The sequence below is a fragment of the Syngnathus acus genome, chromosome 11 (assembly GCF_901709675.1).
Source record: "Syngnathus acus chromosome 11, fSynAcu1.2, whole genome shotgun sequence".
Classification (NCBI taxonomy): domain Eukaryota; kingdom Metazoa; phylum Chordata; class Actinopteri; order Syngnathiformes; family Syngnathidae; genus Syngnathus; species Syngnathus acus.
This window is the reverse complement of record NC_051096.1, coordinates 987,064-1,002,421: the sequence shown is the minus strand read 5'-3', so window position 1 is coordinate 1,002,421 and position 15,358 is coordinate 987,064. Positions and strand designations below refer to the sequence as shown.

The 15,358-nt window shown below is 45.0% G+C and overlaps 5 protein-coding genes across 6 annotated transcripts; 3 read left to right on the top strand and 2 right to left on the bottom strand.

Moving 5' to 3' along the window:
* The first annotated feature begins 157 nt into the window (after positions 1 to 157).
* Positions 158 to 5,057, top strand: LOC119130442. Its single transcript, XM_037264301.1, is given in 4 exon segments — positions 158 to 281; positions 3,977 to 4,078; positions 4,146 to 4,514; positions 4,517 to 5,057. Coding segments are annotated over 3 exon segments (753 nt in total). The 5' UTR covers positions 158 to 281; positions 3,977 to 3,985; the 3' UTR covers positions 4,808 to 5,057.
* vps28 (VPS28 subunit of ESCRT-I) lies at positions 732 to 4,151 on the bottom strand. Its single transcript, XM_037264211.1, has 11 exons — positions 3,887 to 4,151; positions 3,455 to 3,531; positions 2,950 to 3,009; positions 2,795 to 2,826; positions 2,683 to 2,720; positions 2,520 to 2,609; positions 2,337 to 2,442; positions 1,768 to 1,869; positions 1,589 to 1,642; positions 1,285 to 1,376; positions 732 to 1,203 (listed from the first exon to the last, which is right to left on the bottom strand). The coding sequence occupies exons 3-11, from the start codon at positions 2,987 to 2,989 to the stop codon at positions 1,083 to 1,085; spliced, it is 675 nt and encodes a 224-aa protein (XP_037120106.1). The 5' UTR covers positions 2,990 to 3,009; positions 3,455 to 3,531; positions 3,887 to 4,151; the 3' UTR covers positions 732 to 1,082.
* Positions 5,058 to 6,819: 1,762 nt separating the features above from the next.
* On the top strand, positions 6,820 to 8,717 carry gatad1 (GATA zinc finger domain containing 1). The gene is made up of 5 exons (XM_037264195.1): positions 6,820 to 7,249; positions 7,655 to 7,777; positions 7,856 to 7,915; positions 7,983 to 8,166; positions 8,317 to 8,717. The coding sequence occupies exons 1-5, from the start codon at positions 7,052 to 7,054 to the stop codon at positions 8,493 to 8,495; spliced, it is 744 nt and encodes a 247-aa protein (XP_037120090.1). The 5' UTR covers positions 6,820 to 7,051; the 3' UTR covers positions 8,496 to 8,717.
* Positions 8,718 to 9,284: 567 nt separating this feature from the next.
* Positions 9,285 to 14,160, top strand: lrrc14b (leucine rich repeat containing 14B). Its single transcript, XM_037263991.1, has 3 exons — positions 9,285 to 9,834; positions 9,945 to 10,576; positions 13,258 to 14,160. Exons 1-3 carry the CDS (start codon positions 9,559 to 9,561, stop codon positions 13,922 to 13,924), a joined length of 1,575 nt encoding a protein of 524 aa, XP_037119886.1. The 5' UTR covers positions 9,285 to 9,558; the 3' UTR covers positions 13,925 to 14,160.
* Positions 14,150 to 15,353, bottom strand: LOC119130428 (cytochrome b-c1 complex subunit 7). 2 transcript variants are annotated; one of them, XM_037264284.1, is made up of 4 exons: positions 15,286 to 15,353; positions 14,645 to 14,713; positions 14,409 to 14,575; positions 14,150 to 14,346 (listed from the first exon to the last, which is right to left on the bottom strand). In XM_037264284.1, exons 1-4 carry the CDS (start codon positions 15,302 to 15,304, stop codon positions 14,269 to 14,271), a joined length of 333 nt encoding a protein of 110 aa, XP_037120179.1. In that variant the 5' UTR covers positions 15,305 to 15,353; the 3' UTR covers positions 14,150 to 14,268. The 2 variants fall into 2 exon arrangements, with proteins under 2 accessions (XP_037120179.1, XP_037120180.1); XM_037264285.1 differs by lacking the exon at positions 14,645 to 14,713 and having other exon boundaries at positions 15,286 to 15,348.
* Between the last annotated feature and the right edge of the window lie 5 nt (positions 15,354 to 15,358).

The following is a 15,358-nucleotide window of genomic DNA, read 5'->3' as shown; positions in this document are numbered from 1 at the left end:
AAAATTATATTTGAGCGTTGCGTGGGTCTCTTGGTCGCATTCGTGTCTGTTTAGAAGTTGGAAGTGTTTAGCAAGTCCCGTTAAACGACGTTAGCCGGTGAGGAGGAGACAAACAGGTGGAGCCATTTTACATCCGACACTAAACAGCCATTTTAAAGTTACACTTCCCTCCTCGCGGTCAGTTTGTAGCCGGGTAACCAACGCATGCTTGCCGATCGGCCGTGTGGCGTTTCGCGACAAGTCGGGGACGAGTCGATGTGGCGGCGGTAGGAGCCCGGGAGGTGAGTTTTGTCTCAACTTGTCGTCGTGGAAACCATACGGCGCGGCCAGCCAACAGGCGGCGACGACTGCCGTGACGACACGCGTTAAATGTTGTCATGGTGACACGCCTGGCGTAAGAGAGCGGCACGTACTGCGCGATCCCCTTCTTTCATCATAGTTACTTCACTTCAGTGAAATTCTAAAGAGGAAGATACAATCTGGGTTTCTGTATTAAAGAAACCGAAAAAACATATGTATATGAGGAATTACTGGAAAGGGATATTAAATATAAAAGAATTAAAGGCGTTAGCTTTGTCGCCCTCAGCTGGTAATAAAGGACAAAGACCTTTTTTTCATCACAAAGAAATTCAACTAAATTCAGTGTCAGAAAACTGAAAGGTTTTTTACTTGTTTTAATTTTTGTATGAAATATAGAAATGTGTAAAATCAAGAACCACAGTAAAATCACATTTTAAGGTATATTTAAACTTTTATTGTTAAAAAGAGTAAGTGTGTATGATTCTGGACGTAATTATCCTAACATTTGTATATACATTTTAATAAATATTTACTGAAGTCGATAAATGGGGGTGGGGGGCCTGATTAGCTAAAAGACATTGAGAAATCCAACATATTACTGTACATGAATTACATTAATCGTTCCAGGTATTAATAGGATACAAAGCCTAATTACTTAAATTATTTCCCTGTGATTTTGATGACAATAATATTGTAGGAGGAAAGAAGGGAACAAAGAAAGCGTATCAAATATCAATAAGGACACACGGAAAGGTCATGTAACCTTAACAAAGACGAATAGCTCAAGAAGAGTGCAGGAAGCGGTTGAAGGCATTATAGGCCGACTCCAGGTCAAAGAGCATCTGGCGCACTTGGCTGTCGTCCAGCTCGTCTGAGGCTGACATGCTGCTCAGGGTACTTAACCTGATGACATGAAAGATGCAGTGAACATGGCGCCAGCTTGCTCGCAAAATGAACGCCGGCTTGCCAGCGACGTCAACTCACCACCGGCTGACTTTGTCCTTAGCCTCCGAATCAGGAGGCATGTTGCTCATTCGATTCATGGTCTCCATCAGCTCGCGCAGATCCGGTTGGATCTAATGCAAACAGAGTTAAACATTCAAGCTTTATAATTCTGTTGATAACCAAAACAGCAGTACCTATCAAGGCACAATATCAAGTGTGGAAACAAAGCTGTATTGAAGATAATCTGAGGAGAGGTATAAGGAGAATTTAGCGACAATTAGCTTTCTCGTATACCTGCAGACCCGCCTACCGTTTTACTTAGAGTCAAAGTCTTGGGACCTACCTCGTCCATGGCTCTGATCTCCAATCTCAGCTTGTCCATGACGGTGATAAAAAGCTAAAAAAAAAACAAGTGGAAAAACAAATACGTAAGTGAGGATCACCTCGAGAAAACGAGACCATTAAATTTTTAAATCTCCTCGCATGAGTGTTCCATCCGGACTGATTGAAGAGGGGACATACAGAAACGATGTCGGCGATGCAGCGGTTCAAGTTGCCCTTGTCGTCCTTGATGGTGATTGGCCGATCCTCTTTGATCCTTTCCATGGCTAGCGGGCAATCTAGCTAAAAGAGGAGAAAAGGATCAGCATTAGTACATCATTAGCGTTAGCAAAAACCAAAATCAAGGTTAACAATAAATAAGTGTGTGACGCTATACAGCAGAACACCCCAAATCAAACACAATTTATTAATTTATTGGGTTGTTGGTTTATTATTTATTCATCGCTCATTTTATTTATTTATTATTTTTTATTTATTATTTATTGTTTGTGCCTTCTTGTTTTTATTTTGTGTCGTCTACTTGTATGTCTCGTCACCGTGGGATAGAGGAAACGGAATTTCGGTTTCTTTGTGCGTCTTGACATATGAAGGATTGACAATAAAGCTGACTTTGACTTTGACAATTAACTTTTACCAGTGATCCTTTTCACCCACTATGGAATCCAACATAAACATGACGTAATCATCTCGTAGCAAAGTGCCACATCAATAGGTTCTCTTTTATTTTGATATAATTTTGGAAAACTTACTCTGTACTTGCGGCAGAAGTCGTCAATTGAGCCTACGTCGGAGCCCTGCACCTGTTTGAAAGCCGCCTTGTACTGTACCAAAAGTCTGGAACACGAGCCGGTGTACCTAAAAAAAAAAGGCATCCCGGCATCAATAGAGACAGCAAAATCAAGACATTTTCAAATCCCAAATTCCCAACTCACTCATTGGGTGTGACGCAGTCTTTGATGTAGGCTTTCTCCAAGGCCTGCAAGGTCTTGACAACAGCAAATAACTCCGCCATGTTGTCATACCTTCATGAAGAGGCATCCCACAGTGATTATGAACCTTCACATCAATGGGGAGGGAGCATCATGTGACACTTACTTTTCTCTTTCTCTTGCATTTTTGTACAATTTCACCTCCTGGAATGATTAAAAAAAATAAACATATGTGGTCACATTATTTGAGATAAACTGTGAATATGCTCAACTTTTACCTCGTAGAGCTCAGGTTTATTGGGTGCAGATCCTGGAAGATGAAGCCACAACTTCAGATGTGTTTTATACATATAATGACATTGCTATTCATTATTTGCAAATGTCCTTATTATAGGACTATTAAGGTGTTATTTTTAAATAAAAGGCACCTTACCTCCTCCCATGCTGCCTGTAACCGGAATGCCATGAAACATGTTTGATGAATCAACTTAATCTGAGGAAATAAGGATTTGTGTCACTGTTTGGCGAGTTAATGTATTTTATATTCAGTCTAATCTCTAAATCATTATTATTAACAAGTCACGGAAGTAGCATGCCACCACGTACGACTAAACTCGCTAATTCGAAACGATGGTAATCCTATTAAAAAAGTTTGAATTTAACAGCAACACAAGAAAAAAAAAAAACTGTTGAAGAATGCCAACAAACGAGTAGCTTGGCGCCTCGTTTGTTACAGTAAACCGGTTAGCTTGAAATTAGCTTCCAGTACTATTTCGTAACAATGGCCAATAAAATTGCCATGACTTGACATATGTAGTTAACAGCTAACCTTTGTGCCTGTTTATTTACGTCAAAACCGGTAGGTTGTCTCATGTGTCTTTGATTTGTCAATGTTAGATTTAGAACCGAAAATATATACGTTCAAAAGAGACGCTTACCCTTTTCCGTGTCGCTGCTATGACGTCAAAGTAAACACACCCTGCTACCAGGACCAGAAAAGGTGTGCCCAACGCGCCTGGAAGAAATTCAACTATCATTTTCTTTAAATCCACATTCTCAGACGGTTAAAATTAGCATTCCAATTTCCCGAAACCCGACAATACTACAGGCCAGTGTTGTTATCAAGCCGTTTCATGCATATGGGCCCCACGCGTTATTTTGGGCAGTCAAAGTCAGGGTCAGCCTGTCGCCACGGCGCCAGACTCAAACAACGAAGACAAAAAAAATCGACGTCAACAAGAAAAAGGTAAACCTAAACACAAATGAACATTTTAACGTAGAGTTTGAACAGTTTTCATGTTTGTTTAAGTCGGTTAAACAGTTACTTTCAATAGTGACTATCATTCCGAGTGTTTCGAATTGACAGGTACCTTTTGTCGTTAGTTCTAGTGGACGTAGTCAATCCCACCAACTGTCGATTCGCAGAAGTAATAATAATATTTCAAAATATATTTCCCGAGGCTGCCACGATGAAGACATCCAAAGGGGTTCAGTCGAAATCTGCCCTTGAAGAATGTGGCGTGTGGTTGGACACGGTGGAGCTCAAAGGAAGAGCTAAACAGGTTAGGCGATAGCAAATAAGACGCGAATAAGACATTTAACCCAATTTTAAGAAACTTTTTTTTGCAGAAAAAATCCGCCCGGCCCATCTCCGAAATGCTCAACCCCCTTGCTAAAGGTGCTGGCTACTGTTTGGCTGTGGTGTTCAACTTCACGCAGACCAAGATAGAAATGCCAAAGACCAAACAGAGCTCTATATCCAGCTACTTTCCACCTCGAAATAAGTCTGTTGTGGCATCGGGAGGAAAATGTGAGAGCAAGACAGACGTCGAGATGCGCAAAGACAACGCTCACAAGGAAAAAAATCATAACATTCACTGTGAAATACAAGGAGAGCAATCATTTGAGATGGAAGAGGATATCCAGTGCAAAGTCCGAGAGGAGGAACCGCACGAGTTGGACAGTAGCCAAAGATCCTCTATTCCGTTACCCAAACGTTAACAGGCTTCGATCTAAGCAAAGATGAAAAGGCCTTTCGGATGGAGGCGAAAAGCAAAACGTCCACTCAGAACCCACTTCAACTTGCTCACTCTTCTCATGACGACGAGAAAGAAAACAGCCTCTTCACAGAGTCGTTTTCTCCCCCGAGGAAGCGAGCGAAGCAGCGCGACGATGGGGATAGCCTGGCCTCGATGTTCACGCAGGACTCCGACGGATTTCGGGTGATTGCTCACCGAGCTCAGAGGAGTCCCTTCCAAAAGCGCAACGGCAACGATGGGATGAATGTTTGATGCACTCTTCACACAAGACTCTGAGGGAAATTTGGTTATTAAACACTGACACCATGTAACTGCGAACACATTTTAATTTGTAAAAAGACATTGTTTTGCTTTTATGGACATTAAAGGTTTTTCTTTTTAAGACACATTGGAATTGTGTTTAGTACACTAAGGCAGCGGTCCCCAACCCCCGATCCGCGGACTGGTACCGGTTCGTGGGTCACTTGGTACCGGGCCGCCAAGCCGCACAGGAAAAAAAAAATATATATATATATATATACCGTAACTTTCCATGTATAATACGCCCCCATGTATAATACGCACCCTAAAAATGGCATGTCGATGCTGCAAAAAAGCCTGTACCCATGTATAATACGCACCCAAATTTTGACTCTTAAGTCCGTAAACGTAAAATTAGTTCAGAAAAAAGATCATCTTTGGGAACAACCGGATGTTATTCTGCCGGTCAGTATCACTGCGCATGCGCTAGAAAACTCGATAGCGAAGAAATGTTTCGGATTTGTGTAGGGTACATTGTGACAGCAAACGAGCAGGTGATCGAGCAAGCGTCTGATACGAGAGCATTGTTTTCGTATGGAGCATGTTTGAAGTGAACAGCAGAGAAGAAAGGAACAAGGCAAAGTGCTGTGAAATAAAATATTACCTGTAATACGCATTTTGTTATTTGCTGATTGAAACTGCTAATTAAACTGTGAATTGAAACTAATAATATATAGCTGACGTGTCTTGCGCATCCGTTCTGCGCATACTGTCATGGCGGCCTCCGTATGATATCCGGTCTGCGATGGAGATGAAAAAAAACAAACAATATTTGACAATAACACACCATCAAGGATTGCACCATCGCATCAAACGATGTGTCGTCAATTATGAATTTTACTGACTAAGTGTGTTGGGCAGGATGGCTGAATGCGATGCGCGATTGACAACAAACAAGAAGAAAGGTGTGATTTCAAGTTTTATTTCGAGGGAGATTTTCTTCAAAAATTGTTGTACCCATGCATAATGCGCACCCCAGATTTTAGGACAATAAATTTGTTAAATATTGCGCATTATGCATGAAAAAACACGGTATTATTATTATTATTATTAATTGAACTAACTCAGATCTGCTTTTCTGGAACTGAATACTCAGAGTCTCCCATCTCAGAGTAAGTCAACTCAGGGTATGTTGAACCTGCTTTCTGGAATACCCCCCGGGTCACCCTAATTCACTATATGATAACAACAACCACATTGCATCCACAATCTCTTGCAGGATGTCAATGCAGTCAGAGGTTAGACAGGACAGGCATGCACTTTGGAATTGTTACCTGCAAGAGATTGCACATGCAGCGTGGCTTGTTATCGCCACAGCGGCCAACCACACACACACACACACGGATTCGTTTTGAGTGTCGCGCTGGTGATGACGTTATTAGAAGAACCAATCAGAAGCAGAGTAGCCGTGGCAAGAGCCGCTTATGCGCTTGCTCAAATGTCCGTCAAACGCAAAAACACCAATAGGATTGCGCCCATGGAAATCCCACCCACGCTTCACGTTTGTGTCAAAACCGCAATCAAAGAAACTGGGAGCAGAAGCAAAGAATCACGGAGCAGAACCAAAGTATCATGTAGCAGAAGCAAAGTATCACGGAGCAGAAGCAAAATGTCAGGGAGCGCAATAAAATATTTTACACCAGTTCACAATTTCTTTCTTGCAATCTTGCATTTTTTATTTGAATTCTTTTTTTCTTGCGTTTGGTATTTTGAATTGTTACTTTTTTTTTGCTTGCGGCTTGATATGTTTTGCTTTCGTTTTAAAAAGTTTCGTTCAACTTATTGACACAAAACAAACATCATAGCCACAGTTGTCTGTAAAACATCATACAGTATTCAGTTTGTTTTTTGAAATGTTAATTTGTTTTGGCTTTTGGTCATTTTATTTCTGAAACGTTAATTTGTATTAGAACATTCGATAATCGAAACCATCAAGCACCAATTCGGCAGGTGGCAGCAAACCCATCACAACAAAAACGGCAACGAAGAAGAGCTTGGTTTTCTTTAGCTCCCTCAATCAATAAATACACGTTATAAAAGACGATTTTATTGTAATAAGTGGTCTTCTTCGACCTAAAATCATCTTAGTTTAGCTGTCACGTTAAAAGAGCAATCCTACAATCTTCGGTGCACTTGTATGGCGTTTCCGGATGAAAACCAGCTAGCAGGATATTTTTATTATTGATTGTGTGAAGGATGCCGCTGGGCCTGAAGCCATGCTGCGCCGTCTGCAAGACCAACTCGTCGACCATGTGGAAGAAAGGAAACCAGGGAGAGATTTTGTGCAATAATTGCTCGGTGAAGAGCAGCATCGTTACCAGCGGTGGTGGCGGCGGCCCGTCGGCAGCCTCCGCGTCGTCTAGCACTCAGCCCAGCAATGGTGGAGGCAAGCAGGTAAGGAGACAGATTGGGACCAATCGCACTGGAATACACGTGGCAAACTATACGCTTGGTTCGTCTTCAAATATATATAATATATGTAAATACTCATGTGGGGCCACATTAGGTGTAAGATTTTTTAAATTAACTTGGATAATTTTTTACAGGTACTGGCAATAATGGAAAATTATTGGAGTCAGGAGCGAAGAAAGTTGAAGAAGGAAAGGAAAGATGAAAAAGAAGGTGGTGAGGAATTAAACTAGGAAAGAGCATAGGAAAGAGGTAGGTCAACTAGGGAAGAAGGAAAAGCAGGAAGTGAGGAGGTTAGCACAGAAAAGATGTCAGGCAAAACTTGCAAGCGCAATCAACTGTCAAAGTATTGTCTGGAGCAGATTAAAAAAAAAAAAATGTGCTGTTCAGTCAAAGCAGGAGATCCACAGGCGGTCGGCGCGTCTGAGGAGCACCAAGTATAAAGCCCCAGCGTCCGAGAAGAAAGTGTCCACCAAAGGCAAGGGCAGGAGACACATTTTCAAGCTCAAGAATGTAAGTAAAGCCTACATCTGTGGCTTTCATGCACACTATTTGTCCCCCGCCTCATAAACATTCATCTCTGCCACTCAGCCAATCAAAGCGCCCGAATCCGTCTCCACAATTATCACGGCGGAGTCGGTGTTTTACAAGGTACTCGGACCCTTTTGCCCCCCTGCCGTCACGTTGGAGTTTTCTAAGTGATACGGCACCATGGCAGGGCGTGTACTACCAGATCGGCGACGTGATCAAGGTGACGGACGAAGAGGACGGGAAGGCCTACTATGCCCAGATACGAGGCTTCGTTCAGGACCAGTACTGCGAGAAGAGTGCTGCGCTCACCTGGCTCATTCCCACACAGGCTAGCCCCAAAGACCACTTTGACGCCGGCACCTATATTTTGGGTGAGTGAGATGCCTCCCACTGCCAAATGCCAGGTTTTGTGATACAGAAATAAAACTAATATAGCCAGCTAGAACATCTGAATTTAAGCTTAATCGCAGGCCTTCAAAATGGCGGCATGTTTGTAATTTGTTTTGTGTGTCTGCTTTGAGGTCCGGAGGAGGACCTGCCCAGGAAGATGGAGTACCTGGACTTTGTGTGTCACGCGCCGTCCGAGTACTTCAAGTCGCGGAGTGCGCCCTTCCCCACTGTCCCCGTGCGGCCGCAGAAAGGTTACATCTGGACGCACATTGGGCCTACGCCCGCCCATGCCATCAAAGAGTGCGTGTAGCGCGGATGACGTTTTAACAGACACGGACTCAGATTGACTTGAACAGTCACGTGTTATGTTGTTTGTTTTTCTTGCAGTCACTAAGTTGGCTTTGCTTGTTTCCTTTGTGTCTAATGCCTTGTAAGCCTTGTTTTGTAAAAAAAAAAATATATATATATTTTCCTCTTGAGATGAGCTGTATTCTTACTAAAAGTATTTTGTTTGTAAATTGAAATGGTAAAACAAATTACACTAAGAATAGTTAATAAATTTACAACTCAAATGGAAAAAAAAAAACTGGGTAAATTCTCACAAGCATATATTTTAACTTGATAAATTGTCACTTAATTAGCAATAATATTTCAGGTCTAAAAAAAATATGACTATTCTTTTGACTCTATACAGAAAAACAGCTATTATTACAATGACTTTATCCATCCATCCATTTTCTGAATCGCTTAGTCCCCACGGGGGTCGCGGGCGTGCTGGAGCCTAACCCAGCCGTCATCGGGCAGTAGGCGGGGGACACCCTGAACTGGTTGCCAGCCAATCGCAGGGCACACAGAGACAAACAACCATTTGCACACGCACTCACACCTAGGGACAATTTGGAGTCTTCAATCGGCCTACCAAGCATGTTTTTGGGATGTGGGAGGAAACCGGAGTGCCTGGAGAAAACCCACGCGGGCCCGGGGAGAACATGCAAACTCCGCACAGGGAGGGCCGGAGGTGGAATCGAACCCGCACCCTCCTAACTGTGAGGCGGACGTGCTACCCAGTGCACCACCGAGCCGCCACAATGACTTTATCTTGGAGAAAAAAAAAGATGATTCTTGTAAAATCGCTAGCTGTAAAAATCCGACTTCATGATGCAATATGACAATTAAACCCCAAAGTAGTTTAATTCCCCCCCCCCCCCCCCCCACCTAAAAAATCACAGCTCAGCACACAAAGGTGACTGGCAACGGACGAGAGACAGCTGTTCCTATAAATAACCAACACCCCCCTCTCAGCCGCCGCGAGACCTCGTCTCGACAGTCAGAGCAAAACAAGGCAGCGCCAGTGGCCTGCTTGAAGCGAAAGCATGAAGTCTCTGCGCTTTCTCTCTTGTGAGGCCTTCGTCTGCAGCGACCCAAGTGCTGAGCAAAAGTTGGCCTACGTGTCCTTTGACGCGTACCCGCCCCTCTTCAAGGCCTGCTACCTGCACGAGCGGCCCAAGTTGTTGCGAGCATTGGTGTGCACATGGCCGCTGCCTGAGCTGCACCTGCAAAAGCTGCTGTGCGAGACGCCCGACTGCCCCGACGACCTTACCTCGCGCACCTGCCGGCCGTGTCTCACTGCACTTTGTACCGGCTTGAAGGTATAGCTGCTTGTTTTTCCACAAATTGTTTCAGAATTAACTTCCCCGCCGGGTTTAACGATGTGAATTATTCAAGGTAAGCAGATTGCAGATGTTTTTGTTTTGTAAAGGACTATGTGTTGTCCCCGCCGAGCACGTATGCCAAAAGCCTGCGCGCGGTGGACCTGACGTCCTTGAAGGATGTGGAGCGGCAGGAGTGCCCGTGCGGAACCACCCTGGGCCGCTGGGCTCGCACGGAGCTGCTGAGCCAGCTGTGCTACGAGACAGCGGCGGCCGTGCAGGATGACGACGATGTGCCCCCCTCGGCATTAGAAGCCGCCGTGGACGTGCGTGTTAATGGCTTCGTCACGGGCCGCAACTACCAGCTGGTGACGCAGGCCTTGATACTAGCGCGCCACTCGCCCCTCAAGCTGCGTTTCGTGACCTTCCGGGCCGATTCGCTCGCCCTCAAGCAGCTCTTCTACGTCCTGCGGCTGGCCCAGCCCGAGCATGTGACCAAGCTGGAGGTGGTGCACAACGTCCCGCTGGAGGCCGTCCACCTGGAGGTACTGCTCTCCAAGGTGGACTTCCCCAGGTTGTGCTCCCTCACACTGCCGACAGGCGCGCTGGATGTCAGGAGGTTGGGAGCGGATGAGCAACAGCTGATGGGCGTCCTCGGGAACCTGATGGCCAAGCTTGGCAGCCTGACCGAGCTCTGTGTGGGATTCTCCACGCTCACGGGCCACCTGAGGAAATTGCTCAGGTGAGACCAGACTTGGAGTCCACGAATGACACCAAATTTAGCTATAGAATGCAAAATTCATCTTTAGTGGACTGGCAGTGACCGAGTGAGTTTATTTCAGAGAAAATCTTGCATCAATAGATCTGCATTCAATACAATACAAACCGGATTCGGTTGAAGTTGGGAAATTGTGTAAAATGTAAATAAAAACAAAATACAATGATTTGAAAATCCTTTTCAACCTATATTCAATTGAATACACTACAAAGACAACATATTTAATGCTCAAACTCATTACCTTTATTTTATTTTTCAAATAATAATTAACTTGGAATTTCATGGCTGTAACACGTGCAGTAGAAGTTAGGAAAGGGCATGTTTACCACTTCATTACATCACCTTTCCTTTTAATAACACTCAATAAACATTTTGGAAGAGAGGAGACTAATTCTCTTCGCTTCTCATCATCATCATCGGTTTAAAGTCCGCTTTCCAGGCGCCGCTGGGTTGGACTGGGTTCTCGATATGGCTTTCTTCCACCGGGAACGGTCCATGGCCATCTCGTGGTTGATGCCGAGTGCCTTCATGTCCCACGGCCCATGGCTCCCACGGTTGTCTGCCAGGTCTTTTTAGGTCGGCCACTGGGTCTTGTTCCCTGTACGACGTAGAGTCTACGTTATACGACATAACTTTCTTCACCCAGTCGTTCTCGTCCTTCCTCACTACATGTCCGTACTATCGCAGTCTGCCTCTCCTCACCACATCCACTATAGCCTCCACTCCCATCTTCTTTCTCAGCTCTGCACTGGTCTTTTCCTCCCTCATTGACACACCACACATCCATCTGATCATCCTCATTTCTGCTCTGTTTAGTTTGTCTTCGTGTACTGTTTTCAGGGCCCATGCCTCACTTCCGTACGTCATACCACTTCTGATGCAGGCTGAGTACACTTGGCCTCTCATCTTCAGGGATGGGGCCTTAGATGTTAAGAAGGGCATGAGTTCCCTGAATTTCTTCCACCCACTTCTCACCCGTGTGGTCACTGCTTGGTCCACCCCCCCATCAGCGTTAAGCATGTCTCCAAGGTAGCAGAAGCTGTCCACCACCTCGTACATCTCCCCATCTACTATGAGCCCCTCTTGCTCAGCTGGGTCTGCTTGGGCGACTTCTCCCCTGCACCGCTTGCATTGGAAGGTCTCACTTGCAGCTAGTAGGCTGCCTTTTACTCCGGTGCATCTCCGGTGTACCCATCTCTGACAACCCTTGCACCGGATAGAGTTAGCTTGCACTCCCTTCCCGCAAACTCCACATGGCCATGCTCCTGACTGCGGTATCACTCCCAGGTATCACTCTCATGTGGAATTCTTTCCCATTCTTGCTTGATGAACCGCTTCAGTTGTTCACCAGTCCGGGGTCTTCCCTGTCGTATTTTACGCTTCATAATGCGCCACACATTTTCAATGGGAGACAGGTCTGGACTGCAAGCGCGCCAGGGGAGAACCTGGACTCTTTTACTTCGAAGCCACGCTGTTGTAACACGTGCAGAATGTGGCTTGGCATTATCTTGCTGAAATAAGCAGAGGCATCCATGAAAAAGACGTCGCTTGGACGGCAGCATATGTCGCTCCAAAATCTGTATGTACTTTTCAGCATTTATGTTGCCTTCACAGAAATGTAAGTCACCTATGCCATGGGAACTAATGCACCCCCATACCATCACAGATGTTGGCTTTTGAACTTTGCGTTAATAACAGTCCGGATGGTCCGTTTCCTCTTTGGTCCAGAGGACACAACGTCCAGTATTTCCAAAAACAATTTGAAAAAGTGGACTAATCAGACCACAAAACACTTTTATATTGTGCAACAGTCCATTATACATGAGCTCGGGCCCAGAGAACTTGGCGACGTTTCTGGATGTTGTTCATAAACGGCTTTTGCTTTGCATGGTAGAGTTTTAACCTTACTGATGTAGTGATTAACTGTATTTACTGACAGTGGTTTTCTGAAGTTTTCCTGAGCCCATTTGGTGATATCCTTTACACACTCATGTCGGTTTTTAAGGCAGTGTCGTCTGAGGGATCAAAGGTCACGGTCATTCAGTCTTGGTTTCCGGCCGTGGCGCTTACGTGAAGTGATTTCACCAGATTCTCTGAACCTTTTGATGATATTATGGACCGTAGACGTTGAAAACCCTAAATTCCTTGCAATTTTGCTTTGAGAATTGTTCTTAAACTGTTCAACTATTTTCTCACGCAGTTGTGGACTAAGTGGTGAACCTTGCCCCATCCTTGCTTGTGAATAACTGAGCACGTTTAGGGATGCTCCTTTTATACCCAATCATGGTACCCAATTAGCCTGATCACATGCGGGATGTTCCAAATAGGTGTTTGATGAGCTTTTTTCAGCTTTCTCTGTATTTTTTGCCACCTTTCCCAACTTCTACTGGAAGTGTTGCAGCCATGAAATTCGAAGTTAATTATTATTTGGCAAAAAACAATTAAGTTTATCAGTTTGAACATTAAATATGTTCTCTTTGTTGTGTATTCAATTGAATAGGGGTTGAGAAGGATTTTCAAATTGTTGTATTTTGGATTTATTTACATTTTACACAATTTCCCAACTGCAACCAAATCCGGTTTGTACAAATACTGCAATACTACTACTTAAAATGATCTGTTTGAATTCAATGAAAATAAATCAGCCCCCTGCAGACACCGCTTGAAAGCTTGGAGCTGGCCAACTGCCGCCTGAGCCGCGTGGACATGACCTATCTGGCCAACAGCCTGCACAGCGAGTACCTGATGCGCCTGGACCTGAGCGGCCACCTAGTCCTTGACGACTTTGCCGCAGCCTTCGTCAAGCTGCTGGGCCGCTGCTCGGGCTCACTGGCCAGCCTAGTGTTGGAGGAGTGCGGCGTGGAGGATGGGGTCGCCTTAGTGGAAGCACTGTCCCGCTGCCGGGCGCTGGAGGAGCTCAAGCTGCTGGGCAACCCTCTGAGCGCGCCGGCCCTGCGCAGGCTCGTGAGCTCCTTGGCGGCGGGGTTCTCTAAGCTGAGATATGTGGAACTTCCCGTTCCTCGCGAATGCTACCCAGAGGACGCTGCGTACCCGCTGGACGACGCTACCCTGCTGCGGTACGACGAGGCACTCTTCCGGGAGGTCAGGGAGCAGCTGCTGGCAATCCTGGCAGGGGCCGGGAGAGGGGACATGGAGCTGCACACCCCCCTCATGGGCGCCTACGACCCGGATATTCACGAGACAAACAATGAACTGGGGGTGTCCATGTTGACATCCTTCAACAGCGTGATGGGGAACTTCATGGCGACCATCACTGAAGTCAATGACAGGAGGGCACAAAAGAACAATTAAGCAGTCAGGTGGCTTAATTGATGCAATGTTCCTCTTTGCCTTCACGTAGAATGAAGGAACTCAATGTCGCTTCTGACCCGAAGGCCTGAGCTTTGCCGTATCCCGTCTCAACATCTAATGAATCTAATAAAATATTTGCTCATGTCACATACTTTAGAAAATGACAGTGTATGCAATCATTTCCATGTCAAAAACGCTGACTTCAATAAAGATAAACAGCTGACCTTTTTTCAAAATGGACACTTTAATAACTCTATAGGCTTTGATTTTATTTTAAATACAACACCAAGGATATTCGCGCAAGGATTAACCAGCGGGGCCGGTTAATCCTCTCTTGCTTTCACTCATTTCTTCATCCATTCTTCTCTTTCTTTTCTTTCGCGGATGACCTCATCCAGGTACGGCATCAGGTAGGGCTCATCCTAAACGCACAAAAAGCGCCGTCAACATGTTGCGTGTGTGGGCAAAGGGTGCACTACTGTACCTCGTCATATTTTGTCCACTGGTCCTTGGGGAGGATCTGATGCTTCATAGACAGATCCAGAGCTCGCTTGATGCGGAACATGCGGTCATTGTAGACGTTCTCCGGGAGCCTCTGCAGGGCCTCCTTTACATCGTTGTCCTCGTGCATCGTGTCGTCTCGCATCAAACCTGCCACAGGGGAGTCGAAATTGAGCTTCTCTTCGAAGATTGAAGGTCATTTTAACTTTGTGTGCTTACCAAGCTTGTTGAAGCCACTCAAGCCGTAGTACCATTTGCGTACACTCTCCAGAAGCCTGCCCGAAGCCACTGTGTGTTTTTATGGGGGGGATTTCACACAAACTTGATATTACTTTTTACATGCTAAAACGTTGACAACCAATTCTTTAAGTCAGTGTTTCTCAACCAATGTGCTGTGAGTGGTTATCAAAACATATGTACATAACTGACCTGTATATACACTTTTATGCAATGTTTTGCTAAGTGCTGTGCCTTAAGATTTCTTTTCTCCCGATAAGAAATATTTGTATAGGGTCGAGGAAGGTTGAGAAACACAGCTTTAGACGCGATCATCAACGTCACAAAGTATTGAATGTAATACGAAGCAGTCGTTAATTAACTTTGGGAATATTAAAGAGATGTCATCAATGCTTTTGTACTATTAGCACATTAGCTCAAAATGCAGGTTAGCCATTAGCATCAGCTAGCAGGCAGGACAAGGACAAACGCGTTTCAAAAGAATCCAAAAGCAAGCTAATGCCCTACACGTTACAGAACTCGAACCGAGTGGTACATATCACCGCTGCTTGCTTAACTTGACAGTGCCCACTTCAGAAGAAGAATAAACATTCGATATTATTTGATGGGGAGGAAAATTTTACCTGGTACCCTCGCCGCCATGTTGAACTTTGGGGAGCACTGCGGTGCATCGTGGGTAAGGAACAGTCCGGAAAT

Excerpts from the sequence above, each read along its gene's own strand:
- vps28 (XM_037264211.1), bottom strand. The coding sequence starts at position 2,989 with ATGTTTCATGGCATTCCGGTTACAGGCAGCATGGGAGGAG. Across the intron at positions 1,870-2,336 it reads ACTTCTGCCGCAAGTACAGA|CTAGATTGCCCGCTAGCCAT; the intron begins GTAAGTTTTCCA and ends CTCCTCTTTTAG. Across the intron at positions 1,204-1,284 it reads AAGGACAAAGTCAGCCGGTG|GTTAAGTACCCTGAGCAGCA; the intron begins GTGAGTTGACGT and ends TCATGTCATCAG.
- gatad1 (XM_037264195.1), top strand. The coding sequence starts at position 7,052 with ATGCCGCTGGGCCTGAAGCCATGCTGCGCCGTCTGCAAGACCAACTCG. Across the intron at positions 7,916-7,982 it reads CGGAGTCGGTGTTTTACAAG|GGCGTGTACTACCAGATCGG; the intron begins GTACTCGGACCC and ends GCACCATGGCAG. Across the intron at positions 8,167-8,316 it reads CGCCGGCACCTATATTTTGG|GTCCGGAGGAGGACCTGCCC; the intron begins GTGAGTGAGATG and ends GTCTGCTTTGAG.
- lrrc14b (XM_037263991.1), top strand. The coding sequence starts at position 9,559 with ATGAAGTCTCTGCGCTTTCTCTCTTGTGAGGCCTTCGTCTGCAGCGAC. Across the intron at positions 9,835-9,944 it reads CACTTTGTACCGGCTTGAAG|GACTATGTGTTGTCCCCGCC; the intron begins GTATAGCTGCTT and ends TGTTTTGTAAAG. Across the intron at positions 10,577-13,257 it reads CACCTGAGGAAATTGCTCAG|CCCCCTGCAGACACCGCTTG; the intron begins GTGAGACCAGAC and ends AAAATAAATCAG.
- LOC119130428 (XM_037264284.1), bottom strand. Across the intron at positions 14,576-14,644 it reads GAGTGGCTTCAACAAGCTTG|GTTTGATGCGAGACGACACG; the intron begins GTAAGCACACAA and ends CCCCTGTGGCAG. Across the intron at positions 14,347-14,408 it reads AGTGGACAAAATATGACGAG|GATGAGCCCTACCTGATGCC; the intron begins GTACAGTAGTGC and ends TTGTGCGTTTAG.